General features: G+C 38.7%; 1 protein-coding gene across 9 annotated transcripts; it reads left to right on the top strand.

The window, feature by feature from the left end:
• The first annotated feature begins 1,634 nt into the window (after positions 1-1,634).
• ANKRD46 (ankyrin repeat domain 46) lies at positions 1,635-24,284 on the top strand. Of its 9 annotated transcripts, none has more exons than XM_087931557.1 (7): positions 1,721-1,941; positions 9,309-9,379; positions 10,643-10,766; positions 11,850-12,190; positions 16,041-16,199; positions 16,341-16,439; positions 22,408-24,284. In XM_087931557.1, the coding sequence occupies exons 4-7, from the start codon at positions 11,880-11,882 to the stop codon at positions 22,622-22,624; spliced, it is 786 nt and encodes a 261-aa protein (XP_087787683.1). In that variant the 5' UTR covers positions 1,721-1,941; positions 9,309-9,379; positions 10,643-10,766; positions 11,850-11,879; the 3' UTR covers positions 22,625-24,284. The 9 variants fall into 9 exon arrangements, with proteins under 9 accessions (XP_087787680.1, XP_087787683.1, XP_087787684.1 ...); XM_087931558.1 differs by having other exon boundaries at positions 1,721-2,038; XM_087931554.1 differs by lacking the exon at positions 10,643-10,766 and having other exon boundaries at positions 1,635-1,722.
• The last annotated feature ends 460 nt before the right edge of the window (positions 24,285-24,744 follow it).

The raw sequence follows: 24,744 nt of genomic DNA, 5'->3' as shown, positions 1-24,744 counted from the left end.
GAATACTTCAGCTTCAACCATAACAATACAAGAGCACACAATAGATACAAACTCAAGGTTAATCACACCAAACTTGATTGCAGGAAATACGACTTCAGCAACAGAGTGGTCAGTGTCTGGAATACTCTACCTGACTCTGTGGTTTCTTCCCCAAACCCCCCAAACTTTAATCTTAGACTATTGACCTCACCCCTTTCCTAAGAGGTCTGTAGGGGGCATGCATAAGTGCACCAACGTGCCTACTGTCCCTGTCCTATTATTTTTCCTATATGTATCCATGTATTCATAACTATGTTTTTACGCCATCACACACCAAAAAAATGCAAAATGGCATAGGCTGCCCCTGCCATTCATGTGCAGATGGATGCATGCAATAGCACCTGTCCCCACGGGGGGGATCCATGCCAAGAGGACAACAATCGATATTTTACAAAATCAGCTTCCTTCTCAAGAGGAAGGAGAACACCCAGGAGGCAAGATGTACATTCAGGTGACTTTATAGTATATCCTCCATCTTGGAGTTGGGTTTTACAGCATAGGAAGTCCTATTTAAAATGCCATCATCAGGGATTCTCTGCCATCTAACAGCAACAATTTCTTGCTTTAGTGCAGAATCCCGGTATAAGGAGGCGTCTCCCGTGTCAGGCAGCCTGCGGAGGCGCCAGTCGCAATACCGCTGCCTGGATAGAGCTACCCAGAAGCCCAAAGGCAGGGGTCTTCAGACTTGACAGCTTTAAGACTTGTGGACTTCAGCTCCCAGAATTCTTCCTCCAGTCATGTTAGTCCAGGAATTCTGGGAGTTGAAAGTTCACAAGTCTTAAAGCTGCCAAAGTTGAAGACCCTTGCCCAAAGGGGCTGTGGGGTTTGCATCAGCAACGGTCCCTTGACGAAGCTCCAGCAAGCCTCTGCTATTAAATGAGAAAGACTTGCCAGGAAGGTGGGGGGGAAGCAAAGTGTACGAGAAATAAGCTTTTTTTTCTTTTTTGGTGGCCTCTCTTTATAATAAGCCTTGTGCAAACAAAGCAAAATAAAAACAAATCTGGACCAAACAAAGTCAACCACACACCTCTCTTTTTTTTAGGTGGGAGGAAGGAAGCCGTCATTCATCAAGGCTCCATCCCCCCCCTCCCCCCCCCTCCACTCATACACACAATCCAGACTTCTCAGTTCAGACGCCAATAATGGTCCTAATTCAGGCCTCTTATGTAAAGGCCCAGCGATTGGCTGAGGGAAAAAAGTGAAAAGAAAAAAAACAGGATGATGATCAGCAGCAAGATGGATGGACTCCCGGTGGAGAGGAATACTCTTAGGGACCGATCATCACGGAGACAATCTTATCCAGGGTCTCACTTGGCGCTTTAAGCCTGGAGGACTTCAACTCCCAGAATCCCCAGCCAGCCGGCTGGGGGATTCTGGGAGTTGAAGTCCTCCAGGCTTAAAGCGGCCAAGGTTGAGACCCCTTATCTACTGCAAGGTGGTCGCTAAGAAAACGGCTTGATGGCCCACAAATTAAAGTGTCAACGCCGCCTTGGCGGCACGTCATCCACCCACCAATCCACGAAACCTCCAGGCCCCTGATAGTTTCTTTCCCAAGCCACGCAAACCACCCAATTTCCTTCCCCCCCACCCCGGACGAATCCCCGCGTTCCGTCCATTTCCACGCACTCCCGCCGCCCGCGCGCAAAGAGGCGAAGAGCTGCGACCAGGAACCGGAAATGCTGGGTCGGGAGCTGCGGGAAGGCTCGCCGCGCCTCGCTTTGGCTCTTGAAGCGGGGCCTGGTTTTTCGGGAGCGATTCTTTCCGACCGGCCCTGAGGGAAGCGGGAGAGGCGCCGCGGAATCGCCATCGGGAGGCCGCCCGTGAAAGCCTTTGGCTGGTTTGGGGACTCACTCGAGTTGGGCGACACGAGTCTCCCCTCCCCCCCGTCGCTGCGTTTGCCCGGTTAGATGCGGGTTGGCTCTGAGGAGGCGGACGGGGAAGAGGGAGTTCTTGGAGAGGGAGCCGGTGCTGGTGGTTTAGCAAGGCATGGGAACGCCAGGTAGAAAAACTCAGCCGCCATTTGGTTTCACAGCCTGCGAGGCTGCCTGGATTGGAATACATTTTCTGACAACCGAGGGTCGTGCTTTAAAAATACGTGTGTGTGTGTGTGTGTGTGGATGTATGTGGATGATGGATGGATGGATATATGTGTGTATGTATGTATGTATGTATGTATATATATATATATTGTGTGTATGTATGTGTGTGTATATATGTACACACACAGATACATATATATTTACAGATAGATATAGATTGTGTGTGTGTGTGTGTGTATGTATATATGGATATTTGCTTTCTTAAGTTTTCGTGGGTATATGTATGGTATTCAGTTTTGTTCAGGTATCTTCCCACGTCATTATAGTTCTGCTTTTATATATACATATATATATATACATATGGATATATGGATCTTTGGTTATTCGGGTTTTCTCCCGCGTAAAATTGGGAGTATCTAGACCACGATGAAGTCTCATTAGTCATCTTCAGGCTTGTGTCTTCGGCTTTGTGCTTCTCGGAGTAATGTGAGTTTGCAGCTGCTTCTTCCTTTTAACTGCTAGTGGGGGTGTGACTTGATTGGTTGGGGGGCTGGCTGTGTTCTGATTGGCTGGGGGTGTGTTCTGTTCAGGTGGGGGCTTAGTTGTGCTCAGGTTAGTCTTAGTTACTGGGGGATTTGAGCTGGTGAGATGTGATCCTGTTTGGCTTCGCGTTCATGGTCATGCCACATTTTCATGGTGGGCGTCTGTTCGCTTCATGTATGGGTCGGAGGGGTTTGAAGTGGGTAGTGATGCAGCTGCGGCTTCTGGTCCATGGTCCATGGTCGTGTCTCATCTGTGTGGGTGTGAGTCTGCTTTCTATGTGGAAGTGTGGTGGTAGCATCTTTTGTGGCTCTTGTGGGTATGGGTCTGGTGTCATTCTTCATATTAGGTACTCGTTTGTTAATGAGGGCGGGTTTCTAAATGGCTGGTAGGCAGGAGGTATCATCTCGTCTATTCATGCTATGTGGGCGTTTTTCTATCTCTATGGCTTCTCTAATTATTCTGTTGTTGAAGTGTTCAGTTTTGGCGATAGTTCTGGTATTTTTAAAGTCAATCTCATGTCATGTGACTTTGAGGTGTTGGACCAGGGAAGAGGCCTGTTCTTCTTCTTTGATTGAGTTCTTGTGTTCTTCAATGCATGCACTTATTCTTCTATTGGTTTGTCCGATGTATGTGGTGGGGCAGGCGGTGCATGGGATTTCGTATACTCCTTGGTTTTCTAATTTGATTCTGTCTTTAGGGTTTCTTAGGATGGTGGATATTTTTCTGTTTGTGCAGAATGCTGTCTTAATGTTGTGTTTTTGGAGGATCTTGCTGATTTTGTCTATAGTGCCTTTTATATATGGGAGGAGAGCTTTGCCGTTCTCTTGTTCTCTGTCTTGGATTTTGGTTGGGGTTTCTTTTTGGATTAGGTGGGTAATCTTCTTTCTTTTGAATCCATTGGCTGTTAGTATGTTATTAGTGAGAGTGTGTAGTTTGGTTTTTAGGTGTTGTTCGTTGGCTAAGCATTTTGTTCTGGAGATGAGTGTCTCGGCTACGGAATTGATCTGTGCTGGGTGGTGGTGTGAGAGTGCGTGTAGATAGCGGCTTGTATGTGTTTTCTTCTGGTAGATGGTGTGTCCTAGGGAGCCATTGGATTTTTTGTATACTAAGACATCTAGGAAGGGAAGTTAATTGTTAGCTTCTGTTTCCATGGTGAATTGTATTTTGGGGTGTAGGCTGTTGAGGCCACACGGGAGAGAAAAACTGAACAACTTCCTCACCTCAACAGCCTACACCCCAAAATACAATTCACCAGTGTATGTGTATATATGTGTATGTGTATGTGTATATATGTATGAAACAAACATTAGCATTTCCAGCCTACAAGCAGGAGATCTATCATCTATCTTTCATCTGTCTGTCTGTCTGTCTGTCTGTCTGTCTATCCATCCATCCATCCATCCATCCATCCATCCTGCTTGTAGGCTCGAAATGCTAATATTCATTTCATTAAATGTACTCTGTGACTCTCTTTTAACACCAAGAAATATATAAATATCGAATCAGTTTTTGTATTAGTTACAATTAACTGGATGGGGAGCTTCTGACCTTTCAAGCAATGCCAAACTATAAACCCCAGCTTCAACCACCCATGCCCGAGCTGGCTGAGGCTGCTGGGAGTTACAGTTGGACAAGCTGTTTATAAAATCCTCCCCCTTCAAAGTGAACCTTGGATTGTAAATAATCTCAACTGGAGTTGGACAATCGGTGGATTCAAATACATAATAATATTGCCATGATAAAGATCCTGTCGATGAGAAATTTCTACAGCATTCTAAACTTATTTATTTCTGCTCATTCATTTAAAAAAGTATTCTCAAGAAAATTTCAAGGGGAAGGGTGGTTTACAAAATGTTTTGTATGTTTTGATGTATTTTTTCTGTCTGTTTCAACTGTAGTTTACTGCTGTTAGCTTCATTATGCTTTAAATAACTGCTAATTCAAACACAGGAATATAGAAACTAAAGACAGCTGTATATTTTCCATCGCTACTTTTTACTGTGGATACCAATATTTATTGGGTTTTGTTTTACAACAATTGAAACCAAGTTCCAGTTCAGTGTTTCCCAATCTTGACAACAAATTAACATTGATTCCCCAAAATTCCCCTGCTAATTTTGGAGGTCTACAAAACTGGAAATCTGGTTCTTATCTAACCAGGAGTTATTTTGTTAATCATTACATTTCTTTTATTTATAAACTCTAAATTATGTGACTCCACAACATTGAGTTATATAATCATAAATATCACACTAGCAATATAAAGCCTGGGTACTTTTTTTGATATGCTAGTAGAAATGGCAAAAAAAAAACCCTCTAAATTTCTAATGTTCAAAACTGTGAAATAATGTAGAATATTTGGAGCTTTTATTTATTTATTGATTGATTTGATTTGTCAATCGCTTACAAAATAGTAGGAATAAGTATAAACATCAGTAAGAATACAGGAAATAGGTACGAATAAATGGGGACAATCGGACAGTGATGGTAAGCACAATTGTGCACTTATGTATGCCCCTTAGTAGTTTATAGTAGAGATAGTAGTTTCTTAGTAGTTTCTTAGTAGATATAGTAGTTTTACTCTATTTGTGCTTTCTCCGGCAACCAAATTGATTGAGTTAGGGTTATATTTAAATATGCTATGCTAACGTAGTAAAAGAGGCAAAAAAAATATTGATCATAAGTTCATCAGAGGAATATTTATTGTGAATATATAATATTAGGATATTTTGCAATATATCTTCTATATCCACCATAACATCTTCCATTCTTCAGTAGTAATCCCTTCATTCATTGGGAGCTACATCTTATAAAAACAACACAATGTTATATTGAAATATGTAGAAATCGTCACCTATTCTTTTAAAAATGAATACATACGATATTTTTGAATTCTGGGAAGGAGCAATGTGATGCACAGAAGAAAGAGAATTCGGTAAAAGTAAAATGGATTCACAAAATAAATACTAAACATACACGAGAAATCTTTCTTAGAGCTTTTTATAAACATCAGACAAGACAGCTAATTCTATTTTCATTTTTAATAATTGTATTTAAAATATTTTAGAATTACGCAGTTAATATTAACGTATTACTGAGATTTCAGGGGAGAAACAGGGATGTTCTCATGGAAATTACCCCACTCAGGTTCTGGTGGGCAAGGGAAGAGGAGCCGAGCTGTTGGCAACCATAAGACTCTGTTGCTTTCTAGAGAGGTTAGACTGGAAATAGCTTGATTTGAGGTCTTATTTGTGTGGTTGGGCAAGTAGAATGTTCTCGTTGTTTATTGCTACCTCAGACAGCAAGATGGGTGACATATAAATCTAATAAATAAATAAATCATCCTGCTGCACATGGCAACCCTGCCAAGACTGCTCAACCTGATTGCTTAAGTAGTAATGGTGTTTCCCCATTTATTAGTCTTGGAGGACTTCAATATGATTCACCTTGAGAAGGAGTTTGGATCAACTCAGTTCACAGTAGCCATGACAGTCATGCATCAGATTCAATTTATTGTGAGCTCAATGCACATAAAACACACACACTAGACCTGTTTGTTTTGTGAAAGACAAGCTGTGATCTCAAAGTGGGGGATTGTATATTGTAATCTGCTTGTCATGGACAGATTATTCTGATTGCTATGGAATTTGGCAAAGCGCCCTACACAGTAAGGCGGATCTAGTGCATTGGCCTGTCGCACATTTCTACTAGATTTGATGGGTTTTCAGAGATCTCTTGGCAGGAAATTTGGCTGAATTTCTGGTTTGGAATAATATCCAAGGCTTTGGACTGGATTGCACTGGAGTGGCCTTCCTATGTGCTAATCTGCTCTAGGAAATGAAGTGGCGGAGAAAATGATTAGAGTACTGTAGAACAGTGATTTGTCTTGAGTCTGATTGGTATGAATTCATGCTCAAGCCCAAATAATGGGGATTTAGGTTACAAAAAAATGAATGCCAACCAGCAGCCCTATTTAAGGCAGCCCTCTCCCTTTTAGCAAAGAGTAATCAGGATTATCTGACAAGTGCTGTGAGAAACGTTCATGACATTTAGTGGACAAAGCCGCTTACATTTGGTTGGACTTAGACTCTATGGTAGTTAGAGAGTATCCATGGATTAGTTTTCTCTTGTGATATAATATGGGATTACTTTCAGTCTGTGAGACCTGAGGAAGTGGATAGGGTCCACTCTCCACTTACTTTTAATACTTATTTTATTTTTACATAAAATTGCTGGGAGAGGTGATTTGTCAATATGTAGTCTAATACCATCAATGTGTGTGGATGACTTTCAGCAATGTATCTCAGTGCTCAACAAGTGATGCAGTGGAAATGTTGACCCAGGGCATGGAGGATATCAGGATCCAGAGATCTCACCCCTTTAGACAGATCAAGAAACAGCAAAGATGACCTCTTGGCTTGGAGGTTTTGTTAATTGCCAGTGAGCCAGTGGTATGATTCAAGGTGCTGGTTATCACCTTTAAGGTGCTACATGACTCTGGTCCTGGTTATCTGAGCAAACCTCTTCTCTGGCATTTATCTACCTATCCAACCAGATCTCATTGCTCTCAATTCACCCAAGTCCCATCCCAGTGGGATTGTTATCTGATGGGAAGTTGGAGTTGTGTTTTTTCTATCGCTGCTCCCATTTTTGGAATTGCCTTGTCTTAGCGTTTAGGAAACTTGAAAAACCTTTTCTCTTCCATCTTGCATGGGAGGGGATGTTTTATATAATAGGCAGGTAGGATCTGCAGCAGGGGTGGGTTTCTACCAGTTCTGTCTACCTCTGTAGAACCGGTAGCTCTGAAGAGCAACAGACATAGAACCGGTTCTATGTCTGCTGATGTTTTTGCCCACCCAGGCTCTTACCTGATCTCTATTTCCTGATTTTTCAACTTCAGCTGCCAAATGAGGCACAGCTGCAGTTGGGCTGTTTCAAAGGCTGCGTCTCTGCACACAGCATGCTGATGATGATTTACAGGCGTGCGGCTCACAGCGTGCAGGGAAGCTCGTAAATCCCGAACCGGTAGTTAACTCTGTCGTATATCATCCCTGATCTGCAGCACATATGCATTTTATTTTTATATGTATTTGAAGGAGAGGGTTGCATTGTTTATTGTAAGCCACATATAGCTTTTGACAGCAGGCATTGTATAGATACTGAAGGCAAGTAAATAAACAAACAACTGTTACCATCATGCAAAATTGTATATTTGAAATTTATGATCACAAAATGCCACCCAAACACTCCCATTGTATTAGCTAGAAACCAAGTTTGGATATCACATAAGTGTAATGGGGAGATGTAGGGGAATATTTTTGAGTCCCTTCAGTAAAATAATAATGAATATACCAGACAACCTGTGACCTGTTGGTTATGTTGTGGTTCGCCGGCAGCCAGTGCGAATGGCAGAGGTATCAGATGGTGAGGGTGAAAGGGAACCAGTCTGGCGAGGACTTAGATGAGGGTCCTGCATCTGATGCAGGGATGAGGCCAGGACTAACAGAGAGTGGAGTGCTGCCTTCGGAGCCATTGGAGTCTGGCAGCAGCAAAGCAGAGGACCCCGGGGAGCCTGTTCCCAGTGCACGTGTGTACAGGGCTGCTAGAAGGAGAGAGCAGCAACTTGGGAGTAAGGCTGGGAGGTGATTGCCTCTCCCATAAGGGATAAAAGCCCGCCCTCGGGGATGTGCTCTTTGCAGGAAGCAAAGATGTTCATTAGATTCTGATTCCTCCTCGCAGCCCTGCAGACTCTGGTTTGTCTTTGCTGGAACTTCTGTCGGTTTATCTGCTAATTAAGTGAGCATCTGTTTCTTGGCAGCCTTTTACAGCCCCCAAAATCATGCTCTTATCTCAAATAATTGTGTTTAATGAGTCTTGGCTGGGAATTCAAATAATTCCCAGCATCACATTAGAAAAGGTTTGCTTTTACACACAGCATGTGTTTTCTTAATTTGAACGAAGCCTGGGTCAGAACAGGTTAGCAGTTTATCTGAGCTGATCTTCAGCTTCCAAAGGAGGAGACTGTCTACCTGGCCTTTACAGGACTAGATTGGGATTGGCCTAGCAAGCAATCTTGGTTGCTTTAGTCTCCTTGTTATGTCTGGTCCTTTGTAAATTGTTGTTCCATTTGGTTTTGAGCTGCAAATTACTTTCAGGAGCTTTTTCCTGCTGCTTCACGTTTTGAGGAAAGGTTAGGAAGAACAGAGAAGCAAGAATAGATAAATCACTTTCAAGAGGCAGCAAAGTTATAGATAATAGAAGGAATCTAGATCCATCCATATGCTACTGCATTGAAATATGTGTTTATCATATTACAAGAGTTGCATTTGAAAACATTGGACAATGAGAAAGGTGAATCGGAAATTGATTTGATTCTAGGGTAATTTGAGCTTCACCATTTTATTTATTTATTTAGCAAATTGATTATAGCTACCCATGTCAAACTTAATGATTAATTCCTTACTACAAGTGGAATACTGCACTGTATGTAAGCTTCATAGTATTGCTTATGCAGACTTTACATAAGTAAAGTGAAAACTGATGTTTTTAGTTGATAGGTTATATACTGCTACAAACAACCTGGTTGACGCATTTGAAAAAGTTGGTTGATTTTTAATATAATTTAGCATATTATAGTATTATCAGAAAACTGAATATCTTTAACAAGATTTTTCTTTTCTGTTATAGATGTGCACTGGACCGTAAAGTGGATCAGAGCAGATTTAACAATCTTTGACCATATTTTGCACCTGCTGAAGGCAAGATTTTAACATTTTTGCTGCTACCTGTACCAAAATTGATTTAAAAAAAATCATATTTGATGATGGTTTTAAAGTGGTGATTTTAAAGTGATTAAAAAATTCTTTTTTGCAACCAGTGTAGATTTGTGAGCTCTGAAAGGAGTAAGCTGTTCATCTTTAGGTAATAGAAGCATTTGAGAGTTTAGTTTACAGTGGCTAAAAAAGTTGGGGTGAATTTTTCAGCTGCATCATCTTGATGACGAAAGAAGCCTGAATTGCTTCCACTGAGATTTTAGCTTACTCTACAATTTACCAAAATTCCATAGTGGAAATTGGAAATTAAGGCAGTTTTTGCCACCTTTTTATTGTTCTCTCATTTTAGATGGAAACGACCTTGCAGCAATAAAGGCCTCTAGAGGGAGCTGAAGCTCTATAAAATGTCTCAGGTCTTGTTAGTGCTACTTAACTTCCCTTAAAAAGAAGGTAGTTAGATCAGGAATTGTTTTCAAATTCAAATAGCAAAAATGAAAATTGTGATATATTTCAGTTAATATATTCTAAGACTGTATTCACTGTTCTTCTTAGCTTAACGTCCTATGCAAAGTAGTTAACTCAAAAAGATTTGCTTTTTTTTATGTTGGTACAAGATACGAAATGTAGAACTGTGTGAAATTTTAAAAAATTGGAACAATGTTTAATCGCTTTGTTCTAATGTTAAGAGAAGTAGTTTCTTTGCTTCAGTGGTAAAGTGCAGACTGAAAAGCTTTGAGTAGAGACGTGACATTCACTTAAGGGATTTTTAATTCTTATATAAAAGGCAGCTTTTCTGCAAATTGCAGCTGTTTCTCCTGGTTGAAGAGCCATATTTTAAAGCTTCCCTAGACTAAGGTGTTGAAGCTTCTTCCCTTTTGTCTGGCTGACCTACAAAACCAGAACAATTAACATATATGGTTAAAAATCCTGGTAAGATGTTGAAGTTTTTGGCATCGTTTCCAAACCAAGCCATAAATTATAGTAACCAGAATTCCCTCCTGGTCTCCTTCATCCTCCAGCACTTCTCCCAAATAGCAGAAAACATAGGCAGGGCATATCTTGCTCTCAGCTTTTGCTAGGCAAGGCTAAAGACAAAGCTTTTATATCTAGCTATGACTGGAAAAAAAAATCTCTACAGGAAAGAGAAGCAGTATATTGACCTTACTCAGTATTCTCAGCATGACCCTGGGCTTTCTGCTAAGCGACAACTAAATAAATACTCTGACCACCATTTATTATCTCTCACAGGAGTGAAAGATAACAATATGCAGACTTCACTCTGATGATGGCGAAAGTCTAACAGCCATCAACAATAGCACAAAATCTCAAAGAAAACTTGGGAACTTTATTGTAAAGCTCATAAACTCAGAAGGTGGGTGTGCTTTATCACACTGTAGTGCCAGGTTTCCTTTTACTATAAATCACATCTTCCTCAGCTGCTGTTTGCTTAAAAGAGATCATAAATGCATCCTGCCAACCAACCACAGCTGTTGTTAGTTTCTGCAGATTGTCACATGTAAACTCGTTTTGAATACGAAAGAGGATGTACAAATCAAACCTTAGATTTTTGCTTCCGTTTTCCTGACTGCTCGTTGGCTATTTTAGTTGAATGAAATTATTTGTATAAATAGAAATGTTCAATGGAAAATGCAGCAGCCGTTGTTTTGGCAAGTCCGGTGAGATGCATACCAAGACGATTATCTTTTTAGCAGTTGCTAGTCAACTCCTCTGCCTGAATTAACAATTTCTGATATAAATAAGAAGTAGTTCCCTGAGATATAAATCCCATTAAGAGTGGTGTTACTAATAGCAAATACAAGAATTTCTGATCTATATTATCATTAAGTTACTTTGAGGCAGCCTGGTACAGGGTGGTTAAAAGTTTCTGAATCCTTTTGAATTTTTAATTTTTCTGCATAAATATGACCTTAAGTATGATGTGTTCTTCACACAATTCTTAAAATTATATAAAGAAAACCCAATTAAACAAATAGATAAAAATTGTATATTTAATGAGGAAAATGATCAAAGAATTACGCAGAAATTTTGAACATTCAAAAGGGTTCACAAAACGTTGAGCACTGTACCTAGGCTTATGTTTTTTGACAATTGAAGAAAAGTATATTCCTTCTCTCTTTTTTTCAGGAGTCTGTATATTATTTATATTGTAAGCCTGAGGATCAAAGTACAATATTCTGGAGAATACCTTACAACTATCATTGCAGTGGCCAAAACTAAGTTCTCAAAAATGAGAGAATCATAAATGTAACACCATCAAAAGTACAAGAAATATTTTCTGTTCGGAGAATAATGTGGAGCATCACATGTATATTATTCGACATTCAGATCTTGCACTTAAACAATAGCTTTTCTTATTTAAAAAAAAAAACAAGTTTAAAACGTTGGCGTTATTCTTATTAACAAAGGCTCACAATTTCTTCCATTTCATTTTCAGCTGCAGGTTGGCTACATTTCCCATTCAGTCATGTCATACGTGTTTGTAAATGATTCTTCCCAAACAAATGTGCCTCTGCTACAGGCTTGCATTGATGGAGATTTTAACTATTCAAAAAGGCTACTGGAGAGTGGCTTCGACCCAAACATCCGGGACAACCGTGGCCGAACCGGTCTTCACTTAGCAGCAGCTCGAGGAAACGTTGATATTGCTCAGTTGTTGCACAAATTTGGGGGTGATCTTTTGGCCACGGATTACCAAGGTAACACAGCTCTTCACCTGTGTGGACATGTTGATACCATTCAATTCCTCGTCTCCAATGGACTCAAGATAGATATTTGGTAAGGTTGTCTCTCTACCGTATGCCTAAAAATCAGTCTTATCTATTAACACTTTGAATAGCTCCTGACAATATATTTCAGCTTTCTTAATCTTTATTCGTCAAAAATTCAGGAATGATGACTTTTTTGTTGTATTTTCTTTTGGGTAGCACTTATCCCTATGTTCTTTCAGTCAGCATAGAACTTATTAGTAACTATTCTTGATAGTGTGTTCTTGTCACAAACATTCTGTATAAAATGAGCTTATATCATGTTGCACTGGAGTTATGAATAAACCAGCAATCAGTTACCATTTCCAGCACTGCTACAATTACAGTATAGCTGCCAAATATTTAATCTTCAGTTTTTTCCGGCATGGCCAATAGTGATGAGGATTGATGTTGCAGCCCGGCAACATTTTGAGGGCACTTGCGTTGGTTCCTCCAGAGCAAGTGCGTACATTGCATTGTTTTGATTCTGATGCCAACCCCTGACATGGAGATACCTCAAAATAAATGACCTCTTTTAATAACTTGAAATATATGTATATTTATTCCAATGTAAACAGAACTGGTTCAAGGCGTCCTTTCTGTTTCATTATTTTTCAGCCCTCACCCAACCAGCTCTCAGAATTTATGAATCAATCTTTCTCTGAAATGCTGTATATTCACTCTACCAGGCTCCTAGCATCTGTCATATGCCAGTTGTCCAGACAAAAGCACTTAGTGTACTGGATAAATAGCTATTTGACAAACACAATTAACAATAATCCCAGAATTGTTTGTTCTTTGAACTCTCTGTTCATGTATCCTAGTGGTTTGAAACTTAACCTTTGTTCTTAAATGATTGACGCTAAGCTTCTATTCTTTATTTTTATATTTGAGTTACAGTATTTTGCTTGGAGGTGATGACTAAGTTGGGTCAAAAGAAGGGAAACTTATGAGATTAGCATATACTTATTTGAACTTTGCAGTGGTTGTCTTAATTAACTTGGGAATGACTTCTTGATCATGGAACAGAAGTTTCAAACAAGAATCAGTGCTGCAACTGTTATCATATGAAAAAAATAAAATAAATTCCTGGTGGTACTGCCTTGTTTACCATCTAAATAGCAAAAAAACAATGAAGAAAGTGGAAAGTACATATGTTAAAGCTTGAATGTGATTTTACACTTGAAATAAATTGCTTTCCTAGTTTATTTAAGTATAAATAAACCCAGTCAGTTTAGCTCTGAATATTTGTTTCCTAAAAGTTGCTTTTATTCCCCCTTTTGTGTCTGTTGTCTCAAATTCAAAGAACAAAAGTGCTTCAATAAGTAGTAAAACTAAAAAAGCCAACTATCCATCTTAGTTCTTCACTATAGCACAGGTAATCCTCAGCTAAGAGTGGCAACATCACCTGGTTGCCATTTGCAACCTCCTGCTGGCTTCCTCACTGAGTTTGCTTGTCAGAAGCCAACAAAGAAGATTGCAAATGGTGATCATCTGACCACAGAAAGTTGCAGTGTTGTAATTGCAAGTCAGGTGCTGAGTAACTGGATCGTGACCATAGAGACACTGCAATGACTGGAGCTCCAAGGATTCATCACAAGTACCAATGGTTCAGCACCAGGGCCAATTCAAATAGTTGCTGAGAGCAGTCATTAACTGAAGACTGTCTGTAGTGCTCTGTATATGTAAAAAAGTCTTCGCATTTCTATTTTAGAAATGAACACCAAAGTTTTAAGAAAGAGTAGAGTTTAGTGACTTCCTGTACAGTGACCATATGCAGTTAAAAAAATAACTTTATAAGCCATGGTGGTGCAGTGGTTAGAATGCAGTATTGCAGGTTAATTCTGCCAACTGTCAGCAGTTCGATTTTCACTGGCTCAATGTTGACTTAGCCTTCCATCCTTCCAAGGTCAGTAAAATGAGGGCCCAGATTGTTGGGGGCAATAGGCTGACTCTAAACCGCTTAGAGAGAGTTGTAAAGCACTCTGAAGTAGTATATAAGTCTAAGTGCTATTGCTATTGCCAATCAGTCCTCATATTTATGACCTTTGCAGGTCGTAAAGCAAAGGGAAACTGTAGTAAGATCATAAGTACAGTTGTGTCCCAGTTATGGTTGCTAAATAAAGAGAGGAGGCTGACTTTAAAACTGTAATAATAGGCAGAACCTTAGTAGGCTGTCAAAATGGCTTCCATGTAGCAACTGTAACATTATAAAATTGCCTTTTTCATGCTTCAGTGGACAAGAATGGAGGTTATGCTAATATTGCATAGGACTGTAAACATAGAGCTATTTGGTAGATTGTAATTCAAGGATCTCTTGAAAAGAAATTAGAGCTTTGGAATACCTGGAGGATTAAAAAAGAAAAAGAAATAGCTATTTATAATGTCAACTCTGAGGTTTCAGGTAAAAAGAGCTAGTTTGGTATAGTGGTTAAGGTACCAGGCTAGAAAGTGGGAGACTGTGAGTTCAATTCAGCCTTAGCCATGAAAGCCAGCTGGTTGACTTTGGGCCAGTTATTCTCTCTCAGCTGAACTCATCTCACAAGGTGGTTGTGGGGAAAATAGTGTGTTGAATATGTTGAGTTATCTGTAAAAATAATTAAGGCGGGATCAAATAAGTAAGGCAGTATCCTCCAAATATCTGCTGTTTTTGAATTCTTAAATCATAATACAGAGAAAATAAATTTCAATTTCACAAGGTCTTTTGTGACCAATTCATGTACAAGGAATTAAGAGATTTCAGAAGGAAATTATATCATTCCAAATATTGCTGTCTTTCTAGAGATTACCTGACAGTATAATGTAATAATATCCTACAAAATCTAATCATTTTACACATACTCTTGACTTTTAAATCTGATGCAGTTGAAACATACTCAAGTATTTCTATCTCTAGTTAATTCTGCTCAATACAGTAACTAGATTTATTTACATGTTTGTATTATTACTAGAGATTTTCAGCTTTTCATTGAAACAAAGCAACTTCTATCATTTTGTGGGAGAGATCCAGCAATTTATCAACAGCTTGCTTTTCAAAGGACTTAATTAAATTATGTTTTGTTTTAAAATCCAGAAGAATATAACATCCTTGTAACAAAGTCCGAGTAACTGTTAGATCAAAGTGCTTGACTTAAAGTATAATGCAATTTAATGCAAATTCAACCAGATTATTAACATGCGATTATTGTCTACAATTATGGCCCTATTACTTGAAGCACTTTCAGAGTTGTAGATGAAAAATAATGAGGTATGTTTCCAATAAATTAAGATAAACTGATCCCCTCCCCCATACAATTGATATGTACCATATTTTTCGCTCCGTAAGATGTACTTTCCACCCCCCAAAAGTGGGTGGAAAGATCTGTGAGTCTTATGGAGCAAATGTTGCGTCACAGACCATGAAGTGTATTATCTCAGGGGTCCCCAACAGTGGACCGGTGCCGGTCCTTTGGTGAATAGTAGCCAGGTCGCGGCAGTGGGGTCCTTTTACAGAGCTCAACCCCAACTCTTCTGTCTTTGTCATTGCCCGCCTCTTCTGTCTTTTTTCCCCAGTGCAGGAGTCAATAGGCAGAGCTGGCATATGGGAGGAGTCCTATCTGTGGTCCTTTCAGGCTCTGCCTCCTGCCCGCACTGCAGCTCCATATTTGGCGCTCCATATATACAGTACTCTGATGCGGGGGCATTCTGATGGGGATGGGGATGTACTAATATAAATATAGTAGTACACCATTTGGTTCAGAATATTTTTTCCCCTTGTTTCCTCCTCTAAACCTAAGTACGTCTTATGGTCAGGTGAGTCTTATAGTGTGAAAAATATGGTATACCTTTTTCTGATAGTACCTATTCTATTGCCTTTTTTTCTCTTTTTCCACTTCACATAGCAATCATCAAGGCGCAACACCTCTTGTCCTGGCAAAACGAAGAGGGGTGAATAAAGATGTGATTCGATTGCTTGAATCGTTGGAAGAGCAAGAAGTGAAAGGGTTCAACAGAGGAGCCCACTCAAAGCTGGAAACAATGCAGACAGCTGAAAGTGAAAGGTTTGCCCTCCCTTCCCCCATTGTTTGGATTCTGTTTTACTGGTTAAACATCATTGGAAAAATTGTCTTATGTGGAGCTTATTCTGCATAGTGGAAAAGGTCAGGGTTTATTATGTGACATTTTTCTCCCAAATTTTGTAGCTGGAGATGTTTAGACTCTTCATTGGAAAGAGTTCTAAAGAAGTTGGACTGTCACATGGCCAATGAACTTCAGGAGTCAGCTCAAATTGCCTATTTGGAGTAAGTCATTGTCTTTGACTTGAAATATGACTTGGCAGTCCTTTGTACAATTAATAAATACTTACACATAGAAAACTCAACGCTGGAGAGAAGGTTCTAGTTCTTTTTTCTCCTTGAGATTATTTTCTCTTTGTGGATTGTTTGAATAGAGAATGCTCCAGTCTGCTTTCTGAAGTGGTCTAGCTCAAATGTAACTTGTGGGCTAGTTTTTTCATAGAAAAGATATGGGTTTCACAGAGCACATCACATGATTGATAAAAAATACTGTGCTATTTTAAAGGAAGCTAATGCCTTTGCAAATACATTATGAGATCTTGAGGATTAGGTAGAAGTTGTACTTACAGCTTTCTGACAGCTGCATGCTATGTAGTTAAGCATTCTTAGATAGATAGCAAAGAAAAGAGCTAGTTTCAGTATTTTAGAAAGTATTGTCCTATTATGAAATATTTTTTCTTTTTGCCTGGAAGGCCACCTCTTATTTTCTGTCTGAATTCTTGGGCCTAGAGAAATAAAAGACAGAGAATGTGGGTAGGATCAACATTTTCAAAGTTTTTTTTCCCTTAGATTTTCAGAATTGGGTTTTTTTAGGAGGGTTAAGCCTATATCAAAGCTTAAATTAATTCATTTTCTTTTCCACTGGAGATGGGAAGAAATTGTGTGACTGTTTCTTGAATGTTTTGCTGTTGAAATTCTGTAGGGCTGCATTCAGGGACGTAGGAACCACAGCGTGTAGACTGCCCACCCTTGTAGTATACTAAGCATTCTACTGCCAAATAAAATATTCAGGCAGATGATAAATCAACATTGATTTGGATGAATTCATTTTTTTTGCATTAAGAATTAACTGTGATAAAACTACTGTCTTTGTGAATGTATTTCTTTAAGCAGTCAGCATTTGTACTTACGTACAATTCCAGTTTAGGAGTTGATTCCGAGAGTTGTAAATGTAACAAATATATACATATGCATATTTTCTATTAAGCTTTTTTCTTTCTCTATTTGCCAGTTCATTACAAGGAATGTTATGTTGCTTTGTGGAATGAGTCATTATTAAGTATATCTCTTAGCCATTTCAATAAAACACAACCAGTTTCTTTTATTCTATGATAGCCAAATATTGATAGGTTGTTTTTTCTTAAGGTTTTTTCGTAATCTTTTTTCAAAATTCTCTCAACTAGAAACTGAATGTAATTTCTTTTTCCCATACAAGTAATCTTCAACTTATGACCAGATTCTCAGCCGTTGAGCGGCAGAGAGATTTGTCCACAGTACCTCCTCCAAATCTCAGGGGGAGTCCCAAGGACTCTCACCCATTTGTGTCATCCTGCATTCTTTACCCAGATCGCTGTCCATTCGACGACCCATAAATACTGCAATTAGGTATGCCTTGGAGTTGTAAGTCAGTTGTTGAGCGAAGCAGTCACATGCTGTCTCAATAATCATTTTACTCAACGACTGAGGTTCTGATCCTACTTGGGGTTGTAAGTCAAGAACTACCTGTACATAGAGGATCAAACTGTCTGCCTCCATCATATCTTCAATTCTGAGTGAATGTTTGCTTGTAAGTGGTGGGTCAGTGGTAGGAATGCAGAATTAGCCTGCAATATGCATTCTAACCACTGACCCGCCACTGAGTGCTGATTGCCAGCAGTTTGAGTCTCACCGGTTCAAGATTGACTCAGCCTTCCATCCTTCCGTAAAATGAGGACCCAGATTGTTGGGGGCAATATGCTGACTCTGTAAACCACTTAGAGAGGGCTATAAAACACAATGAAGCCGTACATATAAGTCTAATGCTAGTACTAGTGCTAATAACATATACCTAATGAAAGGCAAGCTCCCATTACCTGTCCCAGCTCCTGCCCACTTAGCAGTTCAAAAGCAAGCACATGCGAGTAGATAAAAAAGTATCACTTTCGGAGGGAAAGATAAAAGAGTTCTGTGTGCCGTGATCAGGGGTGGGATTCTACCGGTTCAGACCGGTTCTGTAGAACCACTTTTTATGATTCTGTGCAGTTCAGAGAATCGGCACAGTGTGCCCCTGGCTGGCCCCGCCCCTCTCCACCCAGTCAGTGCTTATCATACATGCCCGACATCACACGCATGCCCGACATTGCTGACTGTGTTCTCCCCCACCCAGTCACTCCTTAAGGTATTTTTTTTTTCTTGTCCTGATGATCAGCTGTGCCGGGATCCCTCTCGCTGTCTTACTGCTTCACCCAGGAGGCTTCCCTGAAGCTCAGGAGGCAAAAAGGGGGCACGGGGGTGGGGGTGTGAGGAGGTGGGTGGGTACTGCGCATTCCCCCTCTCCATTTTTTGCCTTCCAGGGCCCCAGGGAAGCCTTCTTGGAGCAAAAACACACACCCCCGGAGGCTTCCCTGAGGCCCAGGAGGCCAAAAAAAAAAAAAAAAAGGGTGCTGCAAAAAAAAACCACACCCACTCGGTCACATGGCCATGCCCACCTAGCCACGCCCACAGACCCGGTTGTTAAAAAATTTGAATCCCACCCCTGGCCTTGGTGTATAGTCCTGCAGGCCACGTGACCATGAAAAATGTCTTCAAACGATTTTGGCTCCCTCGGCTAAGAAATGGAGATGAGCACCATCCCCTAGAGCAGGGGTGTCAAACTGGCGGCCCATGGGCTGGATTGTCATGTCATGTGTAGGCCACGCCTAGCCCAGCTCTGGAAAGGAAAAAAAAACATCACGGTACGTCAGGTGATGGCAATGTGACACCGTGAGTTTGACACCCATGTCCTAGAGTCAGACACAACTGGAGAAGGGAAACCTTTACCTAATGAAAGTGTGATTTTTTTAAAAAAAATATCTGTAAAACTAAGCTAACTTTAGATTTACTGTGTAACTTACCAGTGGAAAAATATCTTATTCTGCTGAAGGAATCTAAACAATAAGGGTTTACAATTTCCCTATAAATCAGGTTATAAAGAATTTTAAGTACTTTTTGTATAGAACCTTGCCAGTCAGCAGTTCTTATATCTAAGAATCAAACAAATTCAAATTTCAGTTGAAGTTGTAATATAAAAAGAGGCCATCTTTGCCTGATACTTTTTTTTCCTATTTTTTTTCTTCCTCCTGTTGCCATCAAATTAAGTGACTTTATTTCTCTAATCCAAATAACAGCTATTTAAGCTGTGTGCCCAGCTGTTATTTTTTTTATTTCCTGTGAAGATAGTTATATTTAAACTCTGAAGGTATTTTCTGCTTTTGTACATATCCTAGGAAAAGTCTGCAACTAAAAATCAACCTCTGTATTGGTAATGTTTAAAAAAAAAGGTTTTTCTTACCAGCAGAAAGACTCAGAAATGTTTAGCCACTTCCATATGTCTTCAAAATAGCTGATATTCCAGTCCTATTACCATTTTAGTATTTGGAGGTCATTTCGGTTGCCACAGTAATACAAGTAGTTTCTGCAACTCAGTTTTCCTATTTTTTTTAAAAAAAGAGCCCACTTTGTTTTCAACAGCCACATAACCTTTCCGCTTAGATTATGTTATACCTTCATTTAACCTCCATAGTGGTTATAGATTAACTGTCTGAGTCTTAACCATTTTTTCTGTCATGCACCAATGGATACTTCTCTGTTTTATCTAAAAAAGCTCCCTCCTTATTTCTGTTCTCACAAGAATGAGACAACTGGTTCTGCAGTTACAAACAGCTTAAAAACTAAAGTAAAAAGTTTGGGAAATAGTATGTACTTTATGCATATTATCTCTTGTGATGACTCCTTCCAATGTATTTTTTTAAAAATCCTGCCTTTTATTATTTTTTATAAATAATTCAAGGCAATGAACATCCCTAATATCCTTCCTCCTTCTATTTTCCCCACAACAACAGTCTTATGAGATGAGAAAGATTGGGATGAGAGAGAGTGACTGCTTCAAGGTCACCCAGTCGAGGTGGGAGTAGAATTTATTATACTCTACTGCAGACCCATTGCTGCAACCTCAGTTAATTCCCTGGGATCCTTCCCTAATGTCCAGGTGCCTTTTTAATTTTTTTAAAAAAATAAAATATTATTTAAATAAAAGACACAAAGGTAGGGATCCTGCCAAATTGTTTAAGAAGCAATAAATATATTCCTGTGTGTATGTGTGAGTGCGCGCACGCACACACACACACAGAATATATCACTATCTCACAAAAAGTGACTCTCGCTGGCATACACATCAGAAATGCAGAGATATGTACTGGTGGAGAACCAATCAAATTTGGGCAGTTTATTCGTAGGAAAGATTCTGGATAGGAGGAGGGTATGTTCAATCCATATAATTTTTGGAAATTGTTGATTATTGGAGAGGATCTTCCCTAGCTTTTAGTTTGGGACCAGGACAGCTTTGTTAGAGACAACTTTGCCTGTCCCGATGGGCAGTTTGCAGCAGCCTTTGATATCACTTATTGCAACGTTGATCTCGCTGGATTGGGACTAATAACACTGTGCCTCAGAGCCATAATAGCATTCGTTGGGGTCTTTTCTGGTGGGAGAAACTTAGTACAGATAACTTAGTGTTAGTTCAGGATTTGGGAGATGGCATATTTTGCCCTTGGACTATTTAAAAATCTCTCGATGCTGTTGCTGAAGAAGAACAGTGAAGGCAATTAATGTAGAGATGGTTCACAATTCTTGTTTTTGCCAAAGATCATAAATGTCTGGAGACAGTTTTAGAGTAGATGAGGATGAATTAATTGAAACTTAATCCAAATAAGACAAATTGATTAACCTGTTTGGTGGTGCACCATAAACTCTGAATGGAGTTTCTTTTCCTCAGGAGACCCAAATTTGTAGCATGGGGATAAGGCTGGACTTGATGCTATTGAGAAAGCATTGATTTTTACAGTGATAAGACTCCCTTTTCTCAGCCTAGGGCTGCATAGCAGCTGGGAGTCGATCTACGGATGAAAGATTTTACTTTAGTTGCTGGGCCTTGGAAACATTCAGGCTAGAGCATTATAATACCTTCCATATGGATTTAATTTTTAAAAATGTTTGGAAGTTTCTCACTTTGCAAATTGTAGCTATCCAGATGCTTGCGGTAGCTTAGCATTCCTAACATGTCAGTCCAATATTATATTAAATGAACTGTCTGCCTTCCGCAACCAAGCCCAGTTCAAAGTGCTGGTTTTGACCATTAAAGCCTAAAGTGTATGGAGTTGGATTATTTGATGTATTACTTCTATATACATATAGGGATCTGTCAAAGCCTATGGTTGATCTCGGAGTGTGGCAAATACAATTATATGGTCGGCAATACAAGATATAGCCTGTTCTGGGATGGCTTCTCATTTATAGAAATAGGTTCTTCATGTACATGTTTTGTTCACATATATTTCTATTTTCTTTTAAATAGACCTAAAGACTCTTCTCCCCTTACTTTCTATGCATTATTAGTATTAAGAATTGGGATGTTTCTTCATTTTGGAATTAATTTTAATGAATTTGGGACTATAGCACTGTTTCCCCGCCCCCCCTGTTTTGTAGTTATTTTGGCTGTACAAACAGCCCAGAAACTTTTAAAATAGATTAGTTATGCCTTCTTCATAAGAGGCCTATAAAGTATGTTAGCCAGCTGGGGAATTCTAGGAGTTGATGTGCACCTATCTTAAAGTTGCTAAGGTTGATGTGATCTATGTGATAAGAGCAATAAAAGTGGGTATATGTTTGGGGTTTGGGGCATGAAACAGTTTCATGAAAATTAATGTATTTCTAGTTAAATAAACTGAATTCCTTTATAGCATGTTTTACTGCTGAAAATAGCATTTATAATGCTGGCAAAGCACAGTTGCCATCTAAAGTGAAAAGAGGCTTGACGAAGCCTAGGTTTTCTAATTTTAATGGTAGCCCTATTATTACCCACCTCTTCTTCCTCTGTTTCGGGTATATAAGTAGATCAGGATTAATGTGTGGTGTCCAGATTCTGTCTTCAGGGGTCTTTTTATTTCTATTTCCACAGTGCCATGGAAAGCCACTCTCTCCTCAACCCCAACCTGCAGCAAGGGGAAGGTGTTCTGTCCAGCTTCCGAACAACCTGGCAAGAATTTGTAGAGGACCTGGGCTTTTGGCGAGTGCTGCTTTTGCTTGTAGTCATTGCTTTGTTGTCTCTTGGAATTGCATACTATGTTAGTGGGGTGCTTCCCTTTGTGGAAAACCAGCCTGAGTTGCTGCATTAAAGGCCATGTAAATTCATAGTGTCTTACTACTATTTGTAATGTCTCATTTTGTTCTTTGTTGGGCATATGTTGGTAGCTGCATGTAAGGTTTAGACACACAACGCCCCCCCCTCTCCCCGACATTGTAAAGAACCCCTTCCAAAAATAAAGGATGCATTAGTCTTAGCTACATTACTGAAAGTACTCATCAACTGTATCTAACATGTTCTTGGATTATCATTAATCTAGTCTCTGCTGATAAATGTGACAATATAAAGAAGCAATGGAAAGCTTTTCCTTGATATGCAAATGTTTATGATCAGGAGAGCAATTTGTTAGATAGAATGTCTCTAAAAATTGTTGTAGAATCAAGTCTTATACTGTGGGCCTTTAAAGGTGGTCATTTTCTACAATTACAAGGAATTTCCAGCAGAAAAACAAACTAATTTGTATTTCTTTGGTAAAGAAAACATATATCATATTTTTCAAGAAGCAACACTTGAGAATTTTTGCATAATTCCATAATTTTCACTTGAAATATTAACAGTTTTTCATTTATTTGGAACAAGACCAATATTTAGTTAATCCAAATGAGTTGGGAAATATCAATACATTGTTAGGAATTTTTCTTTCGGTTGGGGAGATTTTTTTTTACAAGTAAGCAAAAATGATGTTAATGGCTTGAAAATTTGAATAGAGGTATTGTGTAAAACTTGTGTCATGATTGTGGAAAAGGTTTATTTTGCCCTGTTTATAAAATATTGTAAGTTTTAAACTAATTTTCCAAATAATTTAATTGCAATGAACTCCATGTCCTAATCCCTTAACATATGTATTGTTGTATATGTAAAATGAGACCTGACTTAAAACTATTCTTTGAAGTAAATAATATACGTAAATATAGGATCTTTTTAATAACTTCACTAAGATTATCTAACTAAGATTGATGGTTCAGGCACTTAATGGTGCAGGAAGTAATGTCTAGTTTTTTGCTGAACTGAAAATTCTGAAAATGAATCCAGATGTGCTGGAGCATACACTGTCTCAGAGTTCTATTTATATCCAGGCAAGAGAGAAAATAATTGCTCATCTCTCTTCTTCTATATCCAAAATAAGTAATTAATAAACCACGTTTAAAATCTAAAAATTGAAGCAAGTGATTGATATGTTTACCCCACATTAAGTTTTTCATGTTCATTCTAAGGAAATATAATTTTGTGTTAAGGTGCAATCTTCTGTGTAAAATGTTCTGTAATATGTTTTGTATTTTACTTAACATTGGAGGAAACATTGGAAATGGACTATTTGTACCCCAATTTTAGAATCTTTTTTAAATGTTAACAAAATATCCTGAACACAATTCAGTCAAAGTTCTATCTTTTTAAATACGTGGATTTTCAATTTAGCATTTCTTTTTTTGAAGTTTGTAGGATCTTGTTTAAAATAACAAACAGCAAATTCAAGACTACGAACAGGAACAAATTAACTGCTCAAAAGTGAATGTAGCAGAAATAAGATATAAGCTATTAGAAGAATTATAGGCTTAGGATGTCTTTTTGTAAAGAATAAACTTCTGTGTTATATTATTTCTTTTCTGTTTTACACTGCATAACTATTAATTTAATTATTAAGTGTATTCCAAGCATGCCAAGTTATTCCAAATAAATGTGTATAAACTACATATATGTTTCTATTTATGATACAATTTAAATCAAGAAAACTCAAGAAAGCAAGTAATAAAATCTAGTTCTTCATGGTCACTTTTTTGTACAGATCCATTACAGATTTCTCATCTCTCATGCATCAAATTACAATAATTATGGTTGCTTATTAAGATTCATTTTAAGAAAACATATAGTTAAATATTAACATAGCCAATTTTATTCAGAAGGAATGCATAGCAGTTTCTGAATAATATGTATTTAACTATTTGGTCCATATAATCAAAACAAAACATAAAACAAAGATATTGGCAAATTCTAGAACTGCAGCTGATTTTTCTAATGAACCTGTTTTGGGTATTTACAATAAATTTGAAAGAATCGGCTAAAAGGAGTAGTGTTTTTGTATTTTATTTACATTTTGGAGATTTTGTAAGTCTTCAAGCTTAAGGCAAATATTAGCCAAGGGGTAGGAAGTAA

Source organism: Pseudonaja textilis, chromosome 3 (assembly GCF_049901715.1).
Source record: "Pseudonaja textilis isolate UNSWEBS1 chromosome 3, rPseTex1.2, whole genome shotgun sequence".
Classification (NCBI taxonomy): domain Eukaryota; kingdom Metazoa; phylum Chordata; class Lepidosauria; order Squamata; family Elapidae; genus Pseudonaja; species Pseudonaja textilis.
Note: the sequence above shows the minus strand (reverse complement) of the source record. Positions and strands in the feature narration are given on the sequence as shown.